This window comes from Uloborus diversus, chromosome 6 (assembly GCF_026930045.1).
Source record: "Uloborus diversus isolate 005 chromosome 6, Udiv.v.3.1, whole genome shotgun sequence".
NCBI lineage: Eukaryota > Metazoa > Arthropoda > Arachnida > Araneae > Uloboridae > Uloborus > Uloborus diversus.
The window spans coordinates 119,711,593-119,737,790 of record NC_072736.1 but is presented as its reverse complement, the minus strand read 5'-3'; the positions used below and the strand labels follow the sequence as shown (position 1 = coordinate 119,737,790).

General features: G+C 33.0%; 1 protein-coding gene across 1 annotated transcript; it reads right to left on the bottom strand.

The window, feature by feature from the left end:
* Nucleotides 1-4,514: 4,514 nt before the first annotated feature.
* Nucleotides 4,515-21,239, bottom strand: LOC129225279 (dihydroorotate dehydrogenase (quinone)-like). The gene is made up of 8 exons (XM_054859865.1): nucleotides 21,158-21,239; nucleotides 20,794-21,006; nucleotides 19,109-19,308; nucleotides 17,093-17,339; nucleotides 13,518-13,631; nucleotides 12,262-12,415; nucleotides 11,296-11,455; nucleotides 4,515-4,904 (listed from the first exon to the last, which is right to left on the bottom strand). Exons 1-8 carry the CDS (start codon nucleotides 21,176-21,178, stop codon nucleotides 4,850-4,852), a joined length of 1,164 nt encoding a protein of 387 aa, XP_054715840.1. The 5' UTR covers nucleotides 21,179-21,239; the 3' UTR covers nucleotides 4,515-4,849.
* Nucleotides 21,240-26,198: the final 4,959 nt, after the last annotated feature.

Sequence of the window (26,198 nt, the reverse complement as noted above, 5' to 3'; positions counted from 1 at the left end):
GTTAAAAAGCTTAAATCATTGAGATTTTCCTGTCATTTTCACGTTCAGATAAATCTGCAACGGTCTACCTCTGACATCACAGCTACGTTACCATCTGATGTCATCGGAATGGGTGGAGCTATGTTTTCTTCTGATGTCTCTGATATCAATGGATTTACATTGGGTTTCATCTCACTATTTTTTTTACTTATTCTTTTCCTTCCTTTTCTTTAACTATTTTTTTTTTATATTACAATTATTAAAATTATGTTTCATACATTTCATAAAAAATGCACAAGTGAATAAAATAAAATATAATACAAATAACATTGAATCAAACTGAGTAAAAAAAAGGAATGTATAAATGAAGACACGCACACACCGAACACAGTACAAGATATTTTTAAAAATAGGATTTATTAGCAAATTGCACTTTATATATGGTTTTACAAGAATCAAAAATCCAAGACCAGCTCAACAGCAACAAAATTATTCAACAATTGTATCTCAGAAACAGTATTCACTATTAAGTGCACTTGCTACGTTGTTCTACAAGAATCAAATATGTATTCAAGAACAGATAAACAGCAATAAAAACATTCAACATTATTCAACACAAAGTAATTAATGCAACATAACATTTGGCTAGCTCATGTGAAAAAAAATGACATGTAATACAATATTATATTTGACTAAGAAGAACATCACTTAATTTTTTGCACATGCATAAAAAAATTAAAAAGAGACAACACGGATAATTACAACCTTTGTAGTTTTACCAACTAACAATACACTTATGTGAACTGTACACATTGTTACAATAAAACCTGGGTAAATAAGATAAATAATTGAGATTCCTGGAAGGTAGTTAAAGAAATCAAGGCTCTGAATAGCCAAAAATGTTTTTTGAGAGTTTTCTGCTTTTTCTTTTTTATGGTTTTTAAATTTATACTTTGCTTTCCTATTAATTGTTTTTTAGTGTTAATTTCAAAAAGAAACAAATAGTGAGCCCTTCCTCAAAAAATCATACATTTTGTTCTGCTTGAGACAGCTTTGTATTTATTTCAAAAGTAATATTTTAAAAATGTAATAAACAAAAAAGATTTCTTAAGAAATTGCAGTACATCAGTGATTACTTATGCAAAAAAAAAAAAAAAAATCATAGTTTAAAATGAAATATAGATCTATCACATGAAAGTTTTTTTTTTTAAATTATTTTTCATTGAAAGTGCCATTTACAGGTGGAGGGACTTTTCATAGTGCATCAAATTAACGCCACCAACTATACTGCCGTGCTAAGCACAAAAGTCTTTATCTGCACATTTTGTGAAAACTGAGTTACTGCCACAAGGTGGTTCTTTGTCACATGTTTCACCTAAATACAACGTTTTATGATCATTAGTCAATAAGAAATATTTTTGAAATTTTTTTGAAAAAGCTGCACCTGAATCAAATAGGAGAGAGTAGGCCACAATGAGACAAAAATACATATTTTTCATTTTTCGTATATTAGTGAGTTATAAAGCACAGAAACATATTTGATTATATTAAAGGTATCAAATTATAGTATATTGCATCAAATTTAGCCCATTTAATGTTAGAAAAAAAAGTTATGAGGCTTTATAAATTAACTGAAAAGTTTATCATTGTGGCCCAGTTATGGGCCACTATGAGACATTAAGTAGGGCCACAATGGGACAGCTGAATAATCACTGTATTTTTACATAAAATATTGCCATCTCATATGCTAATTCTCTTAAATCTTTCGTACGTTTTCCATAACACATTTTTGAACTAGAACCAGAGTAATAAAAGCTTATCCTCTGACTTAGGTCCAAGGTTGCAAAGAAACATATTACTTTTTCTTAAAGCATATTTTAAATGTTTAAAACTGTTTTTTTCTTACATACGAAACAATTTTAATTACGGTAAGCAAAAAAAAAAAAAAAAACATTAGGATTTCAAAAACAATAAAAGAATAAATTAATAAATGCCAAATATTAATTGATGGTTAACTTACATAATTATTTTATACAAATTTTAATTATAATTATAAAGTGCTTTGAAATAAGTACCATGTTTGGCAACCTTATTAACACCTAACCGGTTTCTGGTTTTGTTTTGTACAAAGCTGTGTAGTAAAATAAAAAGCTCACTTGTAATAATTAGTTAAAATATTAATATTTTTATTTCAAGCTTACTTTTTATTGTTAAATTTCTTTCACACAAATACAATAAAGAATAAATTAATAAATGCCAAATATTAATTGATGATTAACTTATATACTTATTTTATACAAATATTAATTATAATTATAAAGTGCTTTGAAATAAGTACCATGTTTGGCAACCTCATTAACACCTAACTGGTTTCTGGTTTTGTTTTGTGAAAAGCTGTGTAGTAAAATAAAAAGCTCACTTGTAATAATTAGTTAAAATATAAATATTTTTAAATCAAGCTTATTGTTAAATTTCGTTTTTCAAAACTAAAACAAGAAGTAGAAAAGTATTTTACACTTGCTTACTGCTGCTTGGGTCACAATGAGATGTCTCATTGTGGCCCAAAAAATTTGTCTCATTGTGGCCCAAACAACAAAATAAAGATTTTGTTTCATATTATTAAAATAAAGCGTGAGTTAAAAATAATACAGCTGAATAATTGAGGACTAATGTGTCAGTAACAACATAAACTACAACACTTAGTTTAATTATTGAAGTTTTTCAATATTATGATTGATGCAAGAAATCAATGGCGTAGCTAGACCCGACTTTCGGGGGGGGGGGGTTACTTATATATATATATATATATATATATATATATATATATATATATAATCGCTTGGAATTTTTTCCTTTTCTTTTTTTTTCTTTCTCTTCTCTCTTCTTTTTCTCTTTTTTTTTTTTTTTTTTGAGACTAACTTTTCGGGGGGGGGGGGGTTGTCCCCAAAAACCCCCCTTAGCTACGCCCCTGCAAGAAATTATCCAAATAACTTTCAGTGTGTCCAAACAGTAACTAATTTTTTTCAACAAAACAAAATCACGGAAGTAGGAATTCTGAGAAGCATTTTGGTTACGTTTACTCCTCCTAGGTGGCGGTAGCTGTCAGAATTGTATTTATTTTTGAATTTACAATGTCTCATTGTGACCCACCCTCCCCTACATGGAGGCGCAAAACTTTAAATGGCAATTTCTCCTTTTGAACTCAGCTGCAGATGCAACTTTTGCGGTTTTCATGGGATTATAAGTCGCTTCCCTCAAATGAAAAATTATCTTCATCTATTCATTTCAATCGATGCTACTATAGCATTTACAGCATTTGAAATGACTTCATTTCAGAATTAAACAGTGTACATCCAACAACTGCAAATAAATAAAATTTTCTTTACAATTTTTTTTTTTTTTTTAAGTTAAAACACAATGTTCTACGTAAACATCAGGAATGTGCAGTCATTTCATTTCAATGAAATAAGTTATTAAATTAACAAGGAGGGAAAATCCTATGAGATGAAAAAGTTTTTTTTTTATTTTGATCCAATAAAGTTATTTGGGCAACTTTTCATTCAGCATGCATTCTGATCTCAATGCAAAAATTTTAACAACGGATAGTTACAGCTCACTGCTCTCAGTTTCTTTGAACTGTTTTTATAATTCATTCAGAAATAAAACCAAAAATAAAAGATACTTTTTCACCCATTACAAATTGAACAACGTATTTAGACTTCTATTTGAGAATTAAAATTCAGAAAATTATAGCTTTTGTAATCCATTGCTTCAATATGAAGAAATAATTGATAATACTAGGTATCATAGTAGCAACATAATGTTGCCTCAACTGCAGTTTTTCATAACTTGTTTACCAAAATAGCAGCTTTTGTAAATTTGCGTTCACGTGCACTGATTTCCAGTACTAAAATCGCAAAACAATGATAAAAACAATTGAAGACTCACACAAATCACCAACAGCCTGGTTATGACATTCAGAGACTGCTGTTCCGCCCTTGTCATGGACTAATCAATCGGGAATAGTCAATAACCAAGCTAGAGGCAGACCACTATAGTCATCACTTCAAAACAAAGTGATTCATTTGACACACTTGGTCACAAGTTTTAATCCTTTGACAATATGACAAAGGGTTTTAAAAAAGCTTCAGAACCTTTCTCCTTTATCATGAGTATAGGTCTGGATCTAAAAACAGAGTAATATTGTTTGTCTTTAAAAATAATGCATATTTACAGAGAGGAAAGACAGTTTGGACGCAATGAGTCTACAGCCTAATATTTTATCAGCAGGTTTGGCAATGAACTTGACAAGCAAGCAGGAAACTACAATCTTCATCAGATTTAAAATTAAGAAGAGATGTTGTTCCCGTTTCCTAAGATCCTTAAAAAAAGTAAATCATCATTTAAATGTAAAATATTTTTTGCATTTGATAGTTGTATTCCATTTCTATTTCAAATTCTATTATTTCTATTTATATTCTCAAACGCATTCTTTAAATTAATACAAATATTTGGTCATTATTTGATCTGCAGAGCATTAAAAACATATACGTTTAAAAAAAGACTTTTACACAAAATTGAATATTTATAGATTCAATCAATAATGAGTTACAGTTTAAAAAATGAAGAAAAACACAATAAATAATACATATATAATACGTGAGGGTGTGGACTGCTGTTTCTAACCACATCCATGCTGTTTCATGTTCTTTCCACTTTCCCATGCTGACAGCTTTCACTTTTCAATCACTATTTTTAACAAGAAACTGCCATAGCAAATCTTTTTACCTAAGACAGGTGTTCTCAATGACCAAGTATATTATTTAAATATATCTAATTAAATCCTAATTTCAGATCTAAAATCCAAATATCATCTGTGGTGCAAAGATCCAACTGCATCTTTAATGTGAGTATAGCCATCAGCTCTGAAAAGGAAAGAAATAGGATATTGTAAATATTTTATCAACAAAACAAAAAAAAAAAAATGCAAAAATTTATTTTGTTCAACAAAATCCAGAGCAAACGAACTTTTTTATACATAAAATATAGATCATGGGGTGAAGGCTACAAATTGTAAGCCAGAATTTAGTTTTTTCCATACTGCTTCAAGGAAAACTCAACAAATGAATGTTTTAAAATGATTTTGGGGGAATATGAAATTACATTTGAATGTTATTTTACTAACATTTATAAATTTTAACTATTGTACATATCTATGCCTCCTGTCGAATGAAAATCTTCCACAAAAGTGAAACATTCAATTTTCCAAATTTGCAGTGACCTACTTGTAGTTCACAGCTGACAATATACAGTTGACTCTCTGTTTAACGACTTTCAAGGTACCACAAAAAATAGTCTTTAAATAGAATACTTTTAAAACTACAGTGATGCATCTGGGAGTGTGAAAAGCTATCTTTAAATAGAGAATGTCTTTTGTAAGCTACGTAGAAGTCCCCCCCCCCCCAAAAAAAAATCTCTTCAAATTTGAATACCAAATTCATTGAAATAATTTTTTTAAAAATAATTTTTCGGTTTTAGAACGTGTTGTTGCAACCCAAAATTTTCAGAAATTTCAGATTACAAACCTACTTTGGTCATGCCTAAGAATGTAGTCTTACGTACGGCAATTTTCTTGCTTAAGTTGCATTTAATTAAAATAATAATTAAAGTAAATCACTTGGTTTGACCTCTGGGATTCACCTTGTAAAAGCTGTAAAGGAATAGTATGATACTTCCTGTTCTAATGGTGAGCTTTAAATATGTGCTGAATTTTTTTTCAATCCTGTTCTAATTTACATAGCAACTTTGAATATAATAGGTATCTCAGACACGAGTTGATAAAACACATAGGGCTTGTTGATATTTGTAGTGTAACCCAAAATTTATAGACCTGGGCCTGAAGTGAAAAATTATTTAGCATAAAATTTGTGATAAATCATCAACTGATTAAGATAACTAAAAAATTATTGCATATTATTTATAATAAAATAATCATTAAGATAAAAGTTTCTTACAACGATTGCTGCTCTTTTTTAATATTTTATGTACTGATACCTTCGTAAAGAAGGTTCATTTTATTCATATATCTGATTATAACACATACATCTTGTATGCAGAAATGTACTATTAAAGCTTCACTTAAAAATGCGGCAATAATAAAATTAAAAATTAAATATTTTATGAATGTAATTCGGAAATTGATAAATACTCAGCAACCGATTCTTTTAAGTTGTAGAAAAATCGGAGGTGGAGGAGGAAGTCACCGTCTCATACAGGAACTTGGGATATGTTTCAATCAGATTTGAATTCAGCAGTTTTTTTTTTTTTTTAACTTTGAAAAAATAGACAACAAAGTTTTGTCACCCAAAAGCTTCATTGTTTTTGTTATAGGTAGTCCTTTTCATACAAAACACAACCTTTTTCAGCACAGTAATACGAGGGCCTAATTTATGGAAACCCTTGTATGAAGAGGTTTTGCACTAACATGAAACTAAAATTTTATATCTCTTGCACAACACAAAATACAAAACATTTAGAAATACATTCAGCACGCACAAAATGAAAATGTCTAAAAATCACAACAGAAAGGAATGTAATCTACAAAGACTTAACATAAAAAATATTTGCGCTCAAATGTTTTATGAATGGAAGCCATTCCTGCAATTCTAGAAATAGGTTTACAATTTCTATCGTTTATTAAATTTGTTCTACTAAAAAGTGATCGGGCTGGAGACACTTCTGTGTTACTTTTTATTTTACTGGCACCTGAAGACAACGCCACAGAATAACTGTCTCAAGCAAAACTGTTTATAAATAGAAAAGTGACATGTAATATCCTTTAAAAAAATCCAAAAATTATTTACTTTTTCTTATGATTTTGTTCACGTTTTTTTTTTTTTTTTTTTTTCAAGCAGTCATTTTTACTACTCAAATGCAATAAACCTTATAATAGATTACAAAGTATTGTGGCAGATTTGGGGGCGAGGTTGCGATCCTCATGACCCCCTCCTCTCCTTGCACCAACCCCTTCATGTAATGCCCCCCCCCCAAAAGAAAAAAAAATGAATTTAAAAAAATTACTTTTTCTTATAGTTTCGATCAAGTTTTTTATTTTTTTCAAGCTAAGATTCAAATATTAACGCGGGTTTGGCAGGAATATAGTGAAAGAGATGATACCTTTTGGAGAAGGACAGAAGTGCTCTTTGTAATATATTTCTGGGAACATGAATTGTTTTGCTGATGATGTCAAAGTTATGGGGACTGTAGAAAATGAAGAACAAGCAAATCAGCTGCAAGAGGATCTAGATCATATTACGGAGTGGGCTGATAAATGGGGTATGGCTGTTAATGTTGGGTAATGTCAAGTGCTACATTTAGGGCATGGAAATAAGTGTACAAGTTATTATTTGCAAGGTTCAGTCATTAGTCAGGCAGACAAAGTTACTGATCTGGGGGTCCTAATAAGTCAGGATTTAAAGTTTAGCCAACAGTGCAGCATTGCTAGCAACAAAGCCCATAAGATGCTTGGGTTTATCAATAGATCTATTTCAAATAAATCTAAAGAAGTTCTTTTGCCCTTATATAGAAGTTTGGTAAGACCCCATTTGGAGTATGCTGTTCAGTTTTGGTCTCCTTATCTTAAGAAAGACATTAATGTATTGGAAAGGGTTCAAAGGCGGACTACAAGTTTTCCCACTTAGATTATGATTCCAGGCTTAGAAGGCTAAAAATGTACAGTCTTGAGCAAAGAAGAGACCGAGGGGACATGATTCAGCTGTTTAAAATTTATTAAAATGAAAGATGTTACGGGGCTAAAGTTTAGCACTGAAAACAGGACAAGGGATCATTGTTTTAAGCTATTTAACATAGGCGGATTTAGAACCAAGTTCCTGGGGGGGGGGGGGGGGGCAGGATTTTTTTTTTTAGTTGTATTAATTACAACTGGCTGGATTTAGACTCTACGTGTCCCTAAGCCATTTCAGTCTTTGGGTCTCTTTAGTAGTTCGGACAACTTTTCTGTCGGTGACAAAAAAAAAATGCAATTTTTTAAAGCCTCCTACTCCCCACTGTACTTTAAACATAAGGTCTAAGGTGGAATAGAATATCCCAATTTTAAGGGGTCCGGGGGTTTCTCCCTCAGAAGAATTTTTGTAAAAGAGATATAAAATTCTGCATTTTGAAGCCTTAGAAGGGGTAATTGGAACTTCTAAAATCTCGGAGACAAATAGCAAAATACTCTTTTGCAAATTATTATAATGCACAGTAAAAATTGTTTTCGGGTTGACAAATCAATTACAGCAGTTCTCAGAGAGAAAAAGCGAGAAAGTATAGAAGATTATGCATTGTTATTTGCTTACTTTGGCTGTCGGTTCAATTCAGTTTTTGATCACTCCTCCAACCCACCGACAAATACAACAAGGAATTAAATATAAAATGATCAATTGTAAAAAAAATGCTTTAAAAGAAATGGTGTATGGATTTAGAAAATAGGCCCATTTGGACAATTCATAATTTATACACTTGATAAGAAATGAAGCACACTTTGCTTAGAAATTTCAAAGACTCATCTGTTTCAAGGACTAGAGAACAGTTAAAATTATTTAAGGCACTTAAATTGGTCTTTCCAGTCTCTGAAATTTAGTACTTGATTGTACTGTTTTACAGTATTGTTCTAACTTTGTAAGAAACAACTACTTTAAGTTTGGGGCCTCGGTGGCCGAGCGGTGTTGCTCAGCAACTGCTTGCATGCAGAGAGGCATGGGTTTGATTCCCGCCTACTGCCCTGGGTGTTCTTCGGATTTCCTTGTATTGTAATAAATCTGAATTATGCTATCTGTCTTATGTGTCTGAGCAAAAGTCGGACTTCCACCTAAAATGGGGCTTAGTCAAACTAAAGCTGCTTATATTAGCCTCAAAAGCGGATAAGCGCCTTCGTTATTGATTACCTTGGGTGCTCCAAGGGGCATCAGGAACAACAGCAACATTATAAGTTAAAAAAAAAAAAAAAACCATTGATTTCTCATTGCAACAACTTTTTATTTTCAATTACAAGAAGTGCAAAAAACGAGAAAAAAATAGAAGTAGTGTTTTTTTTCCCCCTTTTGGGCTAAACAGATTAACAATATGCCGAAGAAGTAAGATAAACGCAAGTAATGCAAAATAATTTCTAAAAATTACTGCATTCGGGATTAAATAAACAGCAGTATATGAAACATGTGAGCCACAAAAATTTATCTCAAGTAATATGCTACAGAAACGTGAGAACCATGATTTTTACATTTTTGATGCAGGATGTGGCAAAGAGCTAAATTTGACACATTTCGGCATTTCCCCCCCTACCCCCCATCATTTGTTATAAATTTTTATGATATGTATCCATACTTTTCCAAATTTTCAAGGTTTTCAAGCACTTTAAAATGGAATTTATTTTTTCAAGTACTTTTCTTCTTTTCTTTAACGAACAAATCATGAAATTTTCCGGAGTTCGGGGCCTTCAACAAAGCGGGTGCCCTCAACTATAGCTTGCTTAGTTTATAGGTAAATCCATTTTTTTTTTAATCTTCGTTTTAGTTTCCAATTTGTTGAAACAGTCGTTGATTATTTTAAGTATAACGGCCGATTACTTATATTTTCACTGATATACTTGCTCTAATGGTTTTCAATTCAAAGTAGTCGTTTTCAACACATTTCAACAATCCGGTGACAGCTTTACTCTTTGTAATACAGTGTATGGTGCCGCCCCCCTCCCCCATCAGAAAAGGAAAGTCGCTATTCTCTTCATTTTCACTTGTGAACTTTTCAAAAAAAGAAAAAAAAACCTTGATTTTTTCTTTTCACATTTTTGAAGATGTGTTGTTACCATGTATAAAGTCCTCCCAAGACTGGGGGGGGCATTGACCCCCCTCGCCCCCCCCCATAAATCCGCCCATGCTATTTAAATCTCAGGCTAACATGGATATTAGGAAAAATTATTATTTTAGCAGGGTAGTGGAACCTTGGAACAGCTTACCGGAAGAGGTGGTAATGAGCAAAGGAGTAGACAGTTTTAAGAGGGCCATTGATCTTCACTGGGGATTGTAAATTGACTAGGACCAGTCTAGCTGGGCCCAGAGCCGGTTGCTGGTCGTCACTTTTGTATTTGTATTTGTAATCATGCTGAGGCGGCATTCTGAGTGCAATCACAAAAAGAAATTCTATGGCGGTTGTATTGTTTTTTGAAAGAAAAAGATTGCTATTTGTTAATTTTAAGAATTTTTTTTTTTTTTTTTTTTTTGAAGAGACAAGCACTAAAATGCAAAAAGTTGCTACATTATTTACAATAACAATGGCAAAAAAAAAAAAGATCTTTTAAGAAAAATTGTGTGTAGTGATTGATATGAATAGGCTGCTTGTGACAAATGCTAAGAAATTATACTCATGCATCATAGTTTTAAAAAACAATGTTCAGCGTTCTTGAGAAAAGAAAACTTTGTATTTTTGCTAGTGCTTTGTCATTATAAATATATAACCATATAAGTGGTGAAAAGGTATACACAATTCTCTATCAAATTATCCAGAACTTCTTAAAAGTGATCAAATACGTAGGGTAACAATAATGAGGTTTGAGTGTTATAGGGATACCATAAGACTGCATTTTTTTTTTTTTTTTTGAAAACATTGGTTCTGTCCACATTTTTAGGGAAGAGTAAAAATTTTTATCACTTCATAGGATAAAAAAAAGAAGTAACCAGTTATGAAAAACTGAATACATAAAGACTTGCACAAATGAAAAGCAATACAGGGATGAAAATTGCACAATGTGTATTCACAATTGCAAGACGCAACAGCAGTTTAAAACAGCTATTTTCATCCATAAAATAAGTTGTTGGACAAAGAAAGAAATATACTATCCAATAAACAACATGCTATTGGAAGGGTACTTAGACTGCATCACTGAAATTTAAAAGGAGGGGTTTATTTGAGAGGGTTTTTGATCTCCTTTTGGGAGGTTCTCGTTCATGTAAATGCTTTATAACATTTGTCTGGGTGTATGGAGGGGGGAGGGCAAAGCTTTTGGAGGTTATGAGCATCCCTACTATCACTATCTACAAGACTTCTACTAAGCTCTTCTATTAAAATTCATTAATCAAAATAAAAGTTCAGAAACAAATTTCAGAAAAAAGAAAAAACTAAACATGGTTTTTGTGGCAACAAAAAATGAATTCTTCATCATACAAAAACTGGACCCAAATTAAGAAATAGCAATTTTTTTACAATTTAAGATAATTATTTTCATTACCACAAGTGATGAAATCCCAAGTAATGGGACTTACTTACTTCAACAGTTCTTGCAGCTCTCGCTTTATTCGACCAACGATTGGAGGACCTTCATAGGTTAGGGATGTATAAAGTTGAATAAGAGATGCTCCAGCTTTGATTTTCTCATAGGCATCTTCCCCTGAAAATACGCCTCCAACACCAACAATTGGAATCTCACCTGAAAGATATAAAAAGAAAATCACTTGCTCATGAGCTAAATTTCAATTTTTAACAACTAGAATTCAATCGCGAACTTTTTGAGTAGCAATTTTAACTCATCCCAACGGAAAGAACTTTAACCTTAACTTTAAACCTCAATATGAAAAATCTGCTTCTAAAAAAAAGGAGAAACTCAACAGCTATCCTACGCTTCAACACATTTGTTTGCTAAGATCTTATGAAATATTTCAGAATTAATTGTTTTAAAATATATTTTGAATTCCACTTTATTTCTATACATCTGTTTGAAAAAATTCACTTTCCATAGACAACATTTATAGACAGTTAGATTATCATTTCCGCTTGCTTGTCCATTCCTTTGCAATTTTATTGCTCTTTTAATTTCCTTCTTCGTTCTACCTCTAGTTCATCAAACATGGATTTAAGTGTCACGAATTTACAGTTTTATAGTAATCATACTGAATTAAGAGTGCTAAGTACATCAAGTTTACTTAAACTCAGAATTTGAAGAATGTGTAAGCATTTCTGTAAAACTTTTTCTCAGTTATTTCCAAACGTAAAATGACTCACGTTCAAAAAACAACTTGTGATATTAAGAATTCATTGTTTTTTCACAAACTTAAGAACAAAAAAATAACAAAAATCTTGGAGAAAAATTGCAAGTGGGAAAGTGTTGTTTTTAGAATTAGCAATGCTTACCAAGTTTATCTTTAGAAAAGGACTCACAAGTTCTTAGCTTATACATAAAAATATGAGGCATTTAAGACTCAAAATATTGGCATACATTTTAAAAAGATGATGTACCTTTGGTTAAATGATACATTTCTTTAATTGCTGAGGTACTAATGTCTCTTAACGGTTTCCCACTCAATCCTCCAGATTCCATTTTATTGTCGCTCTGAAGAAAATCTGGTCTAGATGTAGTAGTGTTTGATACTACCAATCCATCAATTCGCTTCTAAAATAGTAAATAAACCAACCATATATGAGGAACCTTTGTTTTACATAGAAAAAGTCACTATAAATCAATACAACAAACTCATGTACATAGAGCAGGAGTGCCCCCCCCCCCAAGAGCAAGGGAGCACTCCCTCAAAAAGAGAAAAATAGCCCTTAAACCCCCCTCCCCCTTTAAAAATTGCAATGATGTTACATGAAATACACCGCCAGCTCCGTCAATTCCAGCTGAGGACTGTAGTCCTCAGCATTCTCCTGAATATACTTGCAACGGTGTTGTCTGTGCCATGACCCGTCCAGGTGGGCACCCTTGCATAGAGCATCAAAGCATGGTTCCTGGGGCAATGAATCTCTTGCCCCCTGCCCACCAGCCAAATCTATATATCGTCTCCTCAGAGCAACAGTAGGATATCTTACTATTATTCCTGGGATTAGATGTCTTTCTGTTGCTCTAAGGCGACGATATATTGTTTGTAAGTGTGCACGTGTGTATGTGGACTTAGAGTTGGGGCTGATTTTTGGGTAAAGGAGTCAGAGGCAGGAGTTTAAGGTTTAAAATTCCAAGAGTCGGATTTGAAGTTGGTCATCCCCCCCCCCCCCAGTCTGCACTTCTGGAGTTGGACTGATTTTGGGGTAAAGGAGACAGAACTGAAGGCTCTACATTTCCCGCAGTTGGTTCCCCTGGAGAATGCTCACATACCAGCTAAAATGAGCCCTAAAGGAACTTGCCTATTCTCAAGGATAGTAAGGCCAGAATAACACACATCCTTTAAATTTTTAATGACAGCTAAGCACAGATATAATGTTTATTTTAAGATTACCTTAATGCTTCCTTTTTTGAAGCTTCTTGTATCATTTATTCTCTTTTTGAATGTGATGACACTTTGTTAGATATGAAAGAAAATTTTAGTTTGTTTAAAAAAAAAAAACTGTGCAAAAAACTTTTTCTCCTGAAAACCAGAAGCATTGCAACTTTTACATTTTAGCCTGGAACATGAGGAACACTATTTCACTGTAATTGGGCACAACTGAACAATAATTGAAATGTTTCATGATCTGCATATAAAGCCACTCTAAAAAAAAAAATAAAAAAAAATACGTACCCCTTTTCTCATAACTACTTGTGCTATGTCTTTCTTTTCTTCATATGAAAGATCAGGAGAAATTTTTAACAATATGGGTAGTTTTTTTATGTTCATTTCTCTAGCTTCAAGAATCTTCAAAATACCAAAATAAAATAACAATAATTACCATTATTATAACAAATAAACACGTTATGCATCTGTTTAGGTGATGAAATTGAATAAAACACATTTAAAGAAGTCAAACAAAGTTTAAAAACCTAGATTAAAAGTGATACAAAGATTAAAAGTGCTAATTGTACAGCTTCAAAAAGAATAAAATTACAAAAATGCCACACGAAAAAGGAAATACAGTCGACCTCGATTTAATAAACCTCTATTTAACGAATTTCGCAATTTTTTCTTTTTCCCCGAGTAAAATGAAGACAAAAACCTCTATGTAACAAATAATAAACCCTGAATTAACGAATTATTTTAACAGCTGAAAAAAAAATGCTAATTTGAGTTTGGAAATACTGGATTGTTCCCCAAATGTTACAACCATCTTGTCCGAAGTAGAAAGAGATTTTTTTTTGGAATTAGAAATTTTTGACGGGCAAGGGAGCAACTAATGAATAGCGATTATGATGCAGAAAGTGAAAATGAAACTCCCATTAACAAACACTGTTACTTTTTCTAATGCTTTACATGGCCAGAAACTGTGAAATCATATCTCCTGCAGCAGGCTATGGATGACACAGAATTTTTTTCTCTCCATAGAGTTGAAAGAGAACTATTTCGAGTCAATTATCAAGGAAATTGTCAAACACCTACTACTCAGTACTTTCAAATTATCTAGTGTGTAATAAGTCATGGAATGCTGAATAAAAAGTGTACACTTTCTAATAATGGCAATTTTTATGCAGTTGTTTATTAGGGCTTTCAGATAAGACAAGTGATTTTTTTTTTTTTTTTTTTTTTTTTTTCACCCTGATATTACGAATATCCCAGATTTAAAGTATAATAGTTTCAGTCCCTATGATTTTGTTAAATTGAGGTCCGACTGCACTATCCTATTATGATATAATTTTTTGTAACATTGACATTTTTACATAACTTTTAGCACTACAGGTGCCTACACTGGTTGAAGTCACTTAAAAAGAATGACACACAATATTTCATACAAAAAAGAATAAATAATAATTTTTTTCTGCTTTTGTAATAGGAAAATTTCCCAAACATAACTTCTTGGGATTATGTAATATTAATAGAATGTACAGTAGATGCAGTAGAGTTCCGAAAATCCAAGTCCCAAAAGTCCTAAGCTCAGGTTCATTTAAAGTGATTCATAGGCATTTTAAGATGCATCTTAAAAACTAAAAATATGATCCGTATTAAAATCTAGATATCAAAATAGTTCATTGCCATAAAACTTTCTTTAATTGCATATGATGAAGTAATAAAAAGGTATTGAGTGGTCGGTGTCAACAACTCTTGCCAAGTCGCATGATCAATTCATCGACTAAGAGACGGATTAGGTTATAATTTAGCGATAATAGTATGATAAGAAAATGACTTGAAATTAACATTGCTTTACCATATTAACTTCAAGCCATTAATAACAAGTAAACACCTGTTTTGGAACATCTGATTGCAATCAAAATTGAGATGCACAACAAGACGCCATTCGAGTTGCATAGATGAAATTTCAACCTTCCATGGGTAGCTATTTTTGCATTATGCAAGATTAGCTGACCCACAGCAAGCATTGACACTTGACAGCAGTAGTTCAAAAATCTGATTTTTTTTAATGGTAATTTTTCAACAATGACTAAATGTGAATTGTTTGTTTATTTTTTGCCGGTTGTAGTGGCAAATGAAAAAAAATGATGTCAAACTTTTCTAGTTTGATGAAATATTAAAAACACTACAAAAAAGAAAAAAGAAAAAAAAACTCATTTGAAATATTTTTTTTGATACTGCGATTTACCATTCTAAAATAACTGTTTTCTTTTCAGATTTTAGTGCAACAGTACTGTGGTTCAGAATCCTGCAGTGTGAGTTTGGATTACAGTAGTGTTTGCCCAGTGGTTGAAATTCGATCAGAATCATAACTGAAAATTTGAGGAAAACATGAATTTTCCTGATTCCAACATTTTTATTTCTGCTCTGTGCTCTCACCTAGTTTTACATTGCTCATCTAGGAGTACACACTTTTATATGTACTTAGGGGCTATCCATAAATAATGTGACACTTTTTAAAAACATTTTTGACTCCCCTTGTCCCTTTTTTCCTCCTTTGTCACAAAGTGTCATATTTCATTCTTATTTTTAAAAAAATGCCTCATGTTTACTTCTTGTAACCCTCTCCCTCCCCCTTGTCCCAAACTATCAGTTTTACAGCCTCCCCTCCTTAAAACACGACATCATTTATGGACAGCCCCTTACAATACTAAACAGTAATAACTTATTCTAATTTTGCTTTTTCTACATTATTTTCAAAATAAATGAATGCAAAGGGATATTTCGATAATTCAAAAATTGGCACGGTTGTCAAATTCTTGGCAAGAATTAAATTTTATTTTTGTTACCCAGTTGCTTTGTGATAACCCATGCAAATAGATATTTCCCTACTCTTGGTTTATGTATGCAAAAGAAAAACAATTCTCATGTAGGAATTGGTGCCAAAAACCATTTTCATCTATCTTTGAAGAAATTGTTAAGGGACACACTTAGGGATTGCAATACCGGTATACCGAATACCGGTATTTGTTGAGGAAAATACTGGTATTTTCGGTATTAGTGGAAAACAATAAATAGTTTTAATTCAAGAATTTTCAATTTAACTTATTGAATATCTACTTATATTTTAAATGTACATTTATTTTCCCATGATACAGAAACAAAATCAATCTATTGATATAAAAATTTAGCTTCAAAAGCATGAACTAATAGAATGTTATTAAACAAAATTATTTTGTGCACCATGTATTTATTTTTTCCATTTCCCTGATCACTCATTTTCCTTTTTCGGAAAGTTAATTTCAAGTGTAATTTTCAATGACCCCCAACCCCCGCTTTATCTGATGAACAATTGATTCAAGCCATCAATTTCAGAAATGCTTTATGTTTTTTTCTTTTTTTTTAATATTTGACTCAATTGTACTAAATTTTGACAAAAACTGTTTCTTGTTAGCATTAGAAATGGCAATTTGTTGCCACCAGTAATGGTTTGTTGTGCCGTCTCGTTATTTGGCTTCATACTTGTTAAGATAATATTTAGAAATTATATATTGCCTTGAAATTTTCAATAGAGGAAAAGCATAAATATTTTCAGTAATGTAAGTACCACTGCCTTTTGCCTTCAATTCTTCGAGTCGAACCGAACCATTGCTTTAGTCACTCGTCTGGTCTGTGCTAATTCTACATTAGTTACCAGTTTGTTTGGTACTGGTAGCTAAAAAGCAGGTTCTTTTGGCAAAAAAATTAATTAGGACCTGCTAAGCAGACCCCAGAGCCTGTTGCTGGCCACCTTTTTGAATTGTATTTATTTTTACAAAAATATTAAGAAAAATAGACTACAATGTGTAGAGACAATGGTATTTGAAATTACTTACTTTGTCAAGCAATACTTCCAGTGATTGCTTTTCCTGTAAAGATCTCAAGCCGGGGGTGTTAGGACTAGAAACATTTACAGTATAATAATCTGCCACAAGGGCAAATTCATTTATGCCTTGTACATAATCATCTGCTGCATCTTCACTATCTTTATTTTTTCCTAAGTTTACTCCAAGAACACCTCTCTTCTCTCTAACTTCCAAGTGTTTTTTCACATATTTGTGACCTTTGCTATTGAAACCACATCTGAAAGGGAGAAAAAGGATTATTCCTTAATTTGCCATATGTTACCTGAAAAATATTTTATAATGAAACGCTAACATTAATTTTATTAAGAGGATTAACTTGCAGAGGTGTGAAAAAAATCAAAAGAAAAATATTTAATTTTATGCAAACCAATTTTATTATGTTAATCAATACAGTTATGTGTTTGGGATGGATAACAAAACAAATTCTGATCCTAATACTATTATCAATTATGTTATAATCTAAGATTATAATGTAATCTTTATGTATGCTATCTTATACTGAAGAGCATGTATATAATATCTAATTTTTCTTCAGATTTTTAACACTCAAATACAAAGGGAAAAAATACTATTTTGTAATGAAATTTCAAAAATGCTCTTGAAAATGAACACAATTGAGGCAACGAGAAGCAAAGGGATGTAAGAGGACATTTTCAAATTTTGAGTAAAATGCCTAAATAATAATATCCTAGGTAGGCTTTCATTGAATTTTTTCTCTAAATCATGCTGTATAGCAGCACCTACCAGAGCTAGTAGTACAATCTCTTGCCCCAAGAGAAAGGAGAGGTTCCCCTATCATTTGTACTGGTTCTCTCTAAATTTTTAATTTTGTCACTTACATCCCTTTGCTTCTCACTGTCTCAATTGTTCAGTTAAAAAATATAAGCAAATTGGAGTTTTAAATGAACAACACAATTGCTCAAAGTCTACTGAATACTTTTTTAAATTTTAATAATATAATTAAGAAAGTAGTTTAAGAAAGAAGGATGAAAGAAGAAAAATATTGAGCTTGCAATCTAGTTTTAACATTTCGAATTTTCACTTACTGTTGCTTTTAATTTTTAGCATGAAAAAACTATACACTTACAAATTAACATACAAAGAAATTTTCACAATGTAGCATTTAATAAAGCAACAGTAACAATGACAGGAATTTCAGACACAATTTTCTTTTATAACACATCAGTTAAAAGTAAAACAGTATTTCCCCCATTTGGCATAAAAAATGAGAGTAAAGATCAAGTCACTATCACAATCACCTGACACTGTCACAAATCAAAGACACTATCACGACCACCAAAGTTGCATCAATAGGTGGCTTGAATGGGCTAACAAGAGACAACTGTGCTCTCACTTTCAAAAGTGAACAAGTCCCCTCCACTTTTCTAAGTTCAAAATCAATAATCCAAGAATAAGTTTTCAGTTTTGATCAATCCATGTATTTAGAGAAAAAGAAATTCACATACTAAGTGAGTGTTTTATATTTTTTTCGTGTTATTATTTCATAAAAATTAACTTTGAATTGGGGAAGGATGGAGTCGACTGTGATCATCCGTCCCCATTTTTAAGGCTGGGTGCCGAATTATTGTTTTGCATTACATATTTTATTAATTGTTATTGCTATTTGCGTTAAAAGTTTGTAAAGGCAAACAATTGTACATTGCAATTCAAGCAATGTAATGGGAATTAAATTGGGACTGAAAATTTGTTTTGTTATATTTGGTATAAAAAAAAAAGTGAAATAGGTGCCAAAGACATCTAACTTTAATTTAACTTTTTAACCGAATTTCAAACTCAGACCCTACCACTTCTCCTGTGCTATATAGCAATCCTAAGATTTCACATAAAAAGGTATGGAGTTGGTAAAGAAACGTTGTATATGAAGTCAAGAAAAAATTTTTTTAAAGCAATATTCTGATGAAATAGACCGCTATCACATAATAAGCAAATGCACAAAGACACTGAAAATAAATACAAAGTCCAAACCTATTGATGATTGCTTGGTCTTCATGCAGACGAAATATGCGGGGCTTTGGATTGCCACTCTGAGGTAGAGGAGTCACAGTTCCAACTTCTAAAAACCCTATGCCAGTCCTAAAGAGGCCTGATGGAGCTTCAGCATCCTTATCTAAACCAGCCGCAATACCAATAGGGTTTGGAAATTCCAGATTCCACAAAACAGTCCTCTAAAGAACAAATAAAACATAAGTATTAGAGAACTTTATGCATTATACGTATAGGGGTGAACGTAAAGGGTGAATTTAAAACAGTAGTCTCTGCTTTATGTGATCACACCAGAACGTGATAACATTAAGGGATTGATAACAAACCAGCGAAATGAAAAGCCTCCATTAAAAGTACACAATGAACAGAGATAGTCTGAGGATTATAATCTGCAAAACCAATAAAAAACTTCCCCATCATTGTATTTAGTTATGATGGTACCAAGCTTCCAATAATAAAATTGTTATAATATTTCGAACTCTGTTCATGTGAAAAGCAATTTTTTTAATTTTTTTATTTCAAATTAAAGTAAACCCTCATATCTTCTTTGCTACATTATTGGTTACGCAATTTTTTTTTTAATTACTTACAAATTACAATATAAAAGGCATTAAATTTCTGAATATTATTATAAAATACAAAATTGTGTTTTTTTATACATTTATACAATCTCATTTTTATATTTTACAAAATGAAAAAAAGAAAGAAAAGAGATTTCTACCCTTTTCTTTCTTTTTCTCAATTTTCTCTTTTATTTAGCATTTTTGATTAACCAAATATCTAGAGCTCAAAACATAATAGCCAAAAGAAATTCATTTGATTTTTGAAAGTAAAAATAAAAATTAGGCTTCTAATTAGGCTTGAAAATATTCACTACCAACAACGTGATTAAGCCTTAAAAAATGGTGACAAAAAATTATGAACAAGCTTGTTCCTGAGTTTTTCTTTCTTCCTTTTCTTCTCTAAACAAAATGCTGTGCAGACAAAAAAATAAAAGTTTTATTGCTGCCATGATTTAGCCAATAAAAATGGAGTCTGAAATTCTGCAACTAAATGAAATAGAGATCAGTCAGCCACTGACTGGTTAAGTTATGGGGGGACAACGGTTAGTAAGCTGAAGGGTCTACTAAACACTGGCTACTGATGAAATTTGAATTTTCAATTCTGCTTTAAGAAATAAGGACCCTTTCTCTTTTCAAAGCAAATAAAGACTTTTGAGGTAAATAAGGCACATGAGAACACTGTATAGACTCAATGCGTATTACATGAAAATATAAAATATATAAGCAAACAAGTAAAATACATTATCTTCTGAAAGCCAGAATGGGCTAAGCGCCCCTCCAGACCCCCTTAATAAAGGGTGCTCCCATAGGGGGTTCGTGACCCAGACTAAGTGTGACCTTAAAATTTTTCTGGAGGTTCATTTTATGGAGGTTTTGATCTCAAATTGGGGGCTCTAGTTCATGGGGAGTACTAAATTTGAAGGGATGTGCCAACAGCTTTGGTGGGGGGGAGGGGCATCCCTATCTACATTACAGGTCTGGGAGCAGTGTGAATGCAGAACTATCGACTTAATTAATAGGCCTGACACTCATCTTACTGTATCTAAGTTTTACTTAAGCAAAAACAAATCAAAATCTTATTGAAAAAAAAAATCATCAAATTACCAATACTGGTTCCTCTTGAACATTGCACTTTGGTATCAGTGCCCACTTTGCTGCAAACAAACCAAGTTTTTGGGAAGTTTCTGGAGAACAAACCCTATGTATAGCAGGCATGACTGTCTTGGAGTAGAAGGCTTCATTCCCTTGGTACAAACTTATAGCAACGAAAGTAGCTGTACCTCCACTTGCAAGAATGGCAAGTGATTTCAATTTTTTCTGAAAATACAATTTAAACTCATTATTTCACTAAAGTAATAAAAGTTATTTTAAGCTTAATTTGCTGAATAAACAGTTAGCAAACGGGCAAATTTTAATTCATTTGATTCAATGATAAAAAAAAAACTTTCCGTTAAAAATACTTTCCTACCCAAAGAAGACTTCTGGACATTTTGAACAACCGTTTACATGGAAACTTTCTGATTAAACTGATGAAATCTTGCTGATGGAATTTCGTGTAGCTGGGATTTTCGCCAAATATGACGATAATATGTACTTTTATGAGCGATTAAGGAGTTTTAATCGTAAAACACACAGTATTATCGCACATGCTATTTCAATACATTTTTACGCGGCAATCGTACGCACAAATGCACAATAAGCTACTGAGTTGCCATGGTTGCCAAGTGAGAAGTATGGAGGTCAGAATCACTGGTCAGAGAGCACATTTACAAGAGGTTAGAAATTGAATTTGTCGCCGAGGTGCTTTTAATTCACTCACATGAACATGCTTCACAAGACAAAATATGATCAACAAAAAGTGCATAGAGACCCTCAAGAACACATCCGCTGGCAGCGGTGATAGGATATTTTAGTGTCACGTGAAAGATTGAAAAAACGGAAATGAAGGGAGCACCAATCAAACTATGCTAGCAGACGATATTGGAAATTTGCTTGCCGGCCGCGAAATGATCTTGAATGCTTGTTTTGTTTTTTTCTTTTCGTTATATAAAATATGCAAGCGAGCCAGAGATAGGTTAACTGCGCTGCGGTATTTTGATAGTGCGTTCCTTATCAGGACCCATGGGCCGACAGAGCTAGTCGAGGGCCATTTTCTATTTTCAACGTTACATTTCATTTCATGTTATATACAGACTTTGCATTTGTTAAACAAAAAGCGAAATGTTAGTTGATTTTTTTTTTTTCGTTTCTTTTTGATTGTTTATCGATTATTTGAGGTTTAAATTTATCATCCAGTGTATTTGCATGACAAGATTACATTACATTTAAATTACATTGCACGTTGTACAACTAGAGTAGACATTGTATTTAAATAAGATTTTCTTCTTCGGAGCACTTTTAGTTGCATATAGCATTCAGGGGTGCCCATCCCGCCAAGAGCAAGAACCCCCCCCCCCCTTCCAAAATTTCGTGGCGCAGTCTGCGCCATGACCTTTTCTTGGGAAGAGCCGGCAAACAATAGACCTAGGGCGCTACAATGGATGGATCCGAATCACGGGTCTTGCGCATTATAAGAGTAAATATCCGCTTCAAAGAGAAATGAATGGCCCAAAAATTATTTTCATATTAACTATTTCTTAGCAACCGTAATATATTCGCCGTTATTTATATGGGCGCCCTTGATTTATTTATAGTCAGAGTCAAATAGAAAGGAGCTTATAAGTAAAAATAATAAAATACTTTGAGCGTAACCCGTCAATCAGGGGATCAGGCGGGTGAAAATCCCCCCCCCCCTTAAACATTTATGCTTTTACATATACGTGGGTGTGATTCTTCTTGTTTTTCGATGAAATTTACTGCACCCGCCTCCCGCTGGAAAAATTCGAAAGGACGGGTCTGTTTGAACGCTCAGATGTAATTATTTTCTTTTTTGTTTTTTAAACGTTGTTTAGATTTGTGACAGTATACAAATTGCTACTTTATGTGTTCTTTAAAAATGTGTCTTCAAATTAAGCTTCATTAATTAAGTAGTGTCCAAGGGGGAGGGAAAAGAATCATTGCGCAGACCGCGCCATTAAAATTTTTACGGGGGGGGGGTAGCGGGGGGGGCAAAGCGTTTAATATAATCAAGTTTCAATGAAAAAAAACACACACACACAAAAATAAGATGAATGCCGCCCCTCAGAGGTGTCACCCAGGGCAAAATTTCAGCTTGCTCCTCCCTAGATCCAGCACAGATCAGGGCCAACGAGAGGCCTTGGCAGCCTGTTAGGAAACGAAGCTCCTCGGCAGCCCCGTCATTTGAAAGAGATCATCGGGAGATCAACTGATCCTCTTACCCCCCTTCGGCTTGAAGAAAGCAACATATATATACATGAAAGTGGTGTTATTTTTGCTGTTTTTTGGTATGACTTACATTGAGTATACACCCTTTTGCCACCTTCCCCTGGAAAATTTTAAATAACAGGCCTGGTACCTTTGAGGGGGGGGGGGATCCTTCCTTAGACATCGGGACCGCCTTTTTTTTAAATAAAGTTATCATCATATCATCACATACACATCAAAAAACATCAAAAAACTTCAACATTAGCCATAAATTGATGTGACATATTAAACATTTTTGAACTTGAAAGCTTTAATCTGTACTGCAATTGCTTTCCGAATCCAGGGGTGCCCAGCCCCCTAAGAACAAGGGCGCACCCCCCTAAATATCACGAATACCCCCTTCCACCCAGTGCAATAGGCCTCCCCTCTAAAATGAGAAAATACTCCTCAAAACAACACCCCACTGAGGGGTGCCCACCTAGGGTGGGTCATGGCTCATTCTACGTCATTATAGTTTTTAGGGAGAGGGAGTGTTTTGTGGGTATTTTTCACTGTTGGGGGGCTCTTGGTTGGGGGAGGTCTTCGCAATATAAGGGGTGCGCCCTTGCTCTTAGGGGGGTAGGCACCCCTGACCCCGCCCCCAAACACTTCAATGGCCCAGTCTGGGCCATGACCCCCTTGCAGAATCTTAACAATGTATTTTAGATAACAGGTTTCCATTTGTCTACTAAAACTTATGAAAATATGAATCCCTTTAAAACGGCTAAGTCCCAATCAAATGGAGTTGTTTGCATCAGTCAAAAGTACTATTTCTTGTCACTGAAGTTGATAGAATGAGCACAAATAAATAAATAAATAAAGTAAAATAACATGGAGCGAGGAAAATCTTTAGTTTTCAGAACGTTTAATTTTTATTTATTTTTTCTTTTAACATCCTATTTTTCAAATAAGGCATGACCCTTATGACGTCACAAGTGATGAACTTTGGCGCGCTACTCCACTGGCGCCTTGAATTCTTACGCTTGCTGTCTACCACATTTCCACATGATAATTAAGAAGCGAATGAAATATGTTGCGCTCTACGCTTGCTATCAACCGCTGCCAGCACATGTGAGTAAAGAAGCGAATTAAATATCGCGCTCTGCGCTAATGGCATCAGTGAATGGCATTTCATCACTTGAGATGTCATGTGCAGAAGCGTAAAAAGTGAAATTAAATCTGCACACCGATTGAAATAATTGTTAAAAAATGTTAAACTTTCTCAAACTATTTAAAAAATGGTCAAATCCTATGTTTTTGAGCATGCTCTTTCCGAAAATAATACTTTTAAAATTTCGGAAACGACCCCATTCCAAACTAGAACATCTTCATAAGCAGGGTCGACGATAGGCCATGTCAGCCTAGTCGGAAGCTAGTTGCCCCTGGATTTTAAAAACTTAATGTAATTATGCATTTTTTGCATGTGTTTGGATGTATTTTTCCAATAAAATGAACCTTTTACTCCCCCTCTCCTGGAAAACTTAGAAATGACGGGCTTGTTTATATTGTACTTTGTAAATAGAATAATAGTTTCTAAATACTTTAAAGTATTGAGTCATAAAAGTTTTATTAGCCCCCCTCTAACTCAGAGGGGCAATGGGAGGAGGGGTATGTGTAATCTCAAAATCTCTGAGATTACATATACAAACGCCTATTACTTGGAATTGTACTGCCGTGTGCAGGTAAAGGGCAGTAACTGCTAATTTTTCATTTTTTTGCATTTTTGTCATCTATTGCACGTAATCTTTATTGTCCAAGCTCGCTTATTTGGTTTCCGTTGAAAAAAGAGAGTGAAAAAAACGTCTGATTTCAGCATTTTGCTATTGTTGGTACATTAAATCCAAAAAAAAAAAAAAAATGCGTTTCTTCAAATATCTCGAAAACTTTTTTCTGCTAGTTTAAGTTTTATGGGAGGGGGGGGGGGGGCAAATCTCTTAGGTGCCCGCCTTGGTGGCACTGTATGTCATTTCAATTCTTCAGAAATCCAAAGCAGCAAAATTGCAATTTAATTTATTTTGTTGGTTCGCACAGTAATGAATATGTGCTTTTCCATTAAATTCATTGCATATCCTTTTTTCTTTCGTTTGCAGTCCGATGGTTCGTTGCTCTTATACTATTATTCTTATTTAAAAAAATAATAATAAAGTTGTGGCAAGCAATGCAGAAGTTCATAAATTACACCGCCACATAGTGTTTCGATTAATACAAGCTAGGTGGACAAAATTCAAATTAAAGTGTTCATAAATTCACATGATTTAATTGTTCAAGATGGATATTATTTATTCTGGTAAGTGCTTTTTCCCCCCTAATTTAATTACTTTCTATCTGATAGTTAAACATTAAAAATTTTTTGAAGATAAACGAAGGAGTTTTTGCTCGTTTAAAACCTTTCGAGTGATGGTAATGATTTTACCCGTTTGTACCCGGGCAAAATTTTCTGTTTATAATAGCTGCACTTTTCCTATTACTAAAGAGGCGTATTATAGTCAGCACTCTAGTACAACATATTTTTTTTTCTCTAGAGTACTTTCTCTAGAGTAGGGATTTTTTTGAAGAATTATTGAAACATCCAAAGCTTTAGGCTAAAAAAAAAATATGTTGTACTAGAGTGTGCTCACTATAATACGTCTTACTATTAATGGGAAAGCTGCAGCTACTATAAACAGAAAATTTAGCCCGGGTACAAATGGATACAAGTCATCGCCATCACTTGAAAGTTTTGAAACAGGCAAAAAATCCTTCGTTCATCTTTTAAAAATTTTTTAAATATTGTTTAACTATCAGATATTTTAATTAAATTACGGAAAAAAAGCTTACTAGTATACAAAATATCTATCTTAAACAATAAAATCATATGAAATTAGGAACCTTTTAGTTTTGTGTGATGAAATGATGTATGGAATTCAACTGATTTATTCAATTACAAACGGATACGTACCTTTGAACCTTATTACTCACGTGACAGAAGGGAATTAAATATGAACAACTAACTAGCATCCATCATTAGGACTGCAGTTTCGTGCTTTTTAGCACTCATCAGCCCGGAATAGAAGTAACTGAGCCAGAGGCGGAAGACCTCTTAAAGGAGCCAAGAGAGCCAAACTGGTAGCTAATGTAAGAATTAGCACACCAGACGAGTGACCGCA

Coding starts and splice junctions, on each gene's coding strand:
- LOC129225279 (XM_054859865.1), bottom strand. CDS start 21,178: ATGTCCAGAAGTCTTCTTTGG. Junction 19,309..20,793: donor TTCAAGAGGAACCAGTATTG/GTAATTTGATGA, acceptor TTTGTTCTTTAG/AGGACTGTTTTGTGGAATCT. Junction 12,416..13,517: donor AAGTAGTTATGAGAAAAGGG/GTACGTATTTTT, acceptor TTACTATTTTAG/AAGCGAATTGATGGATTGGT.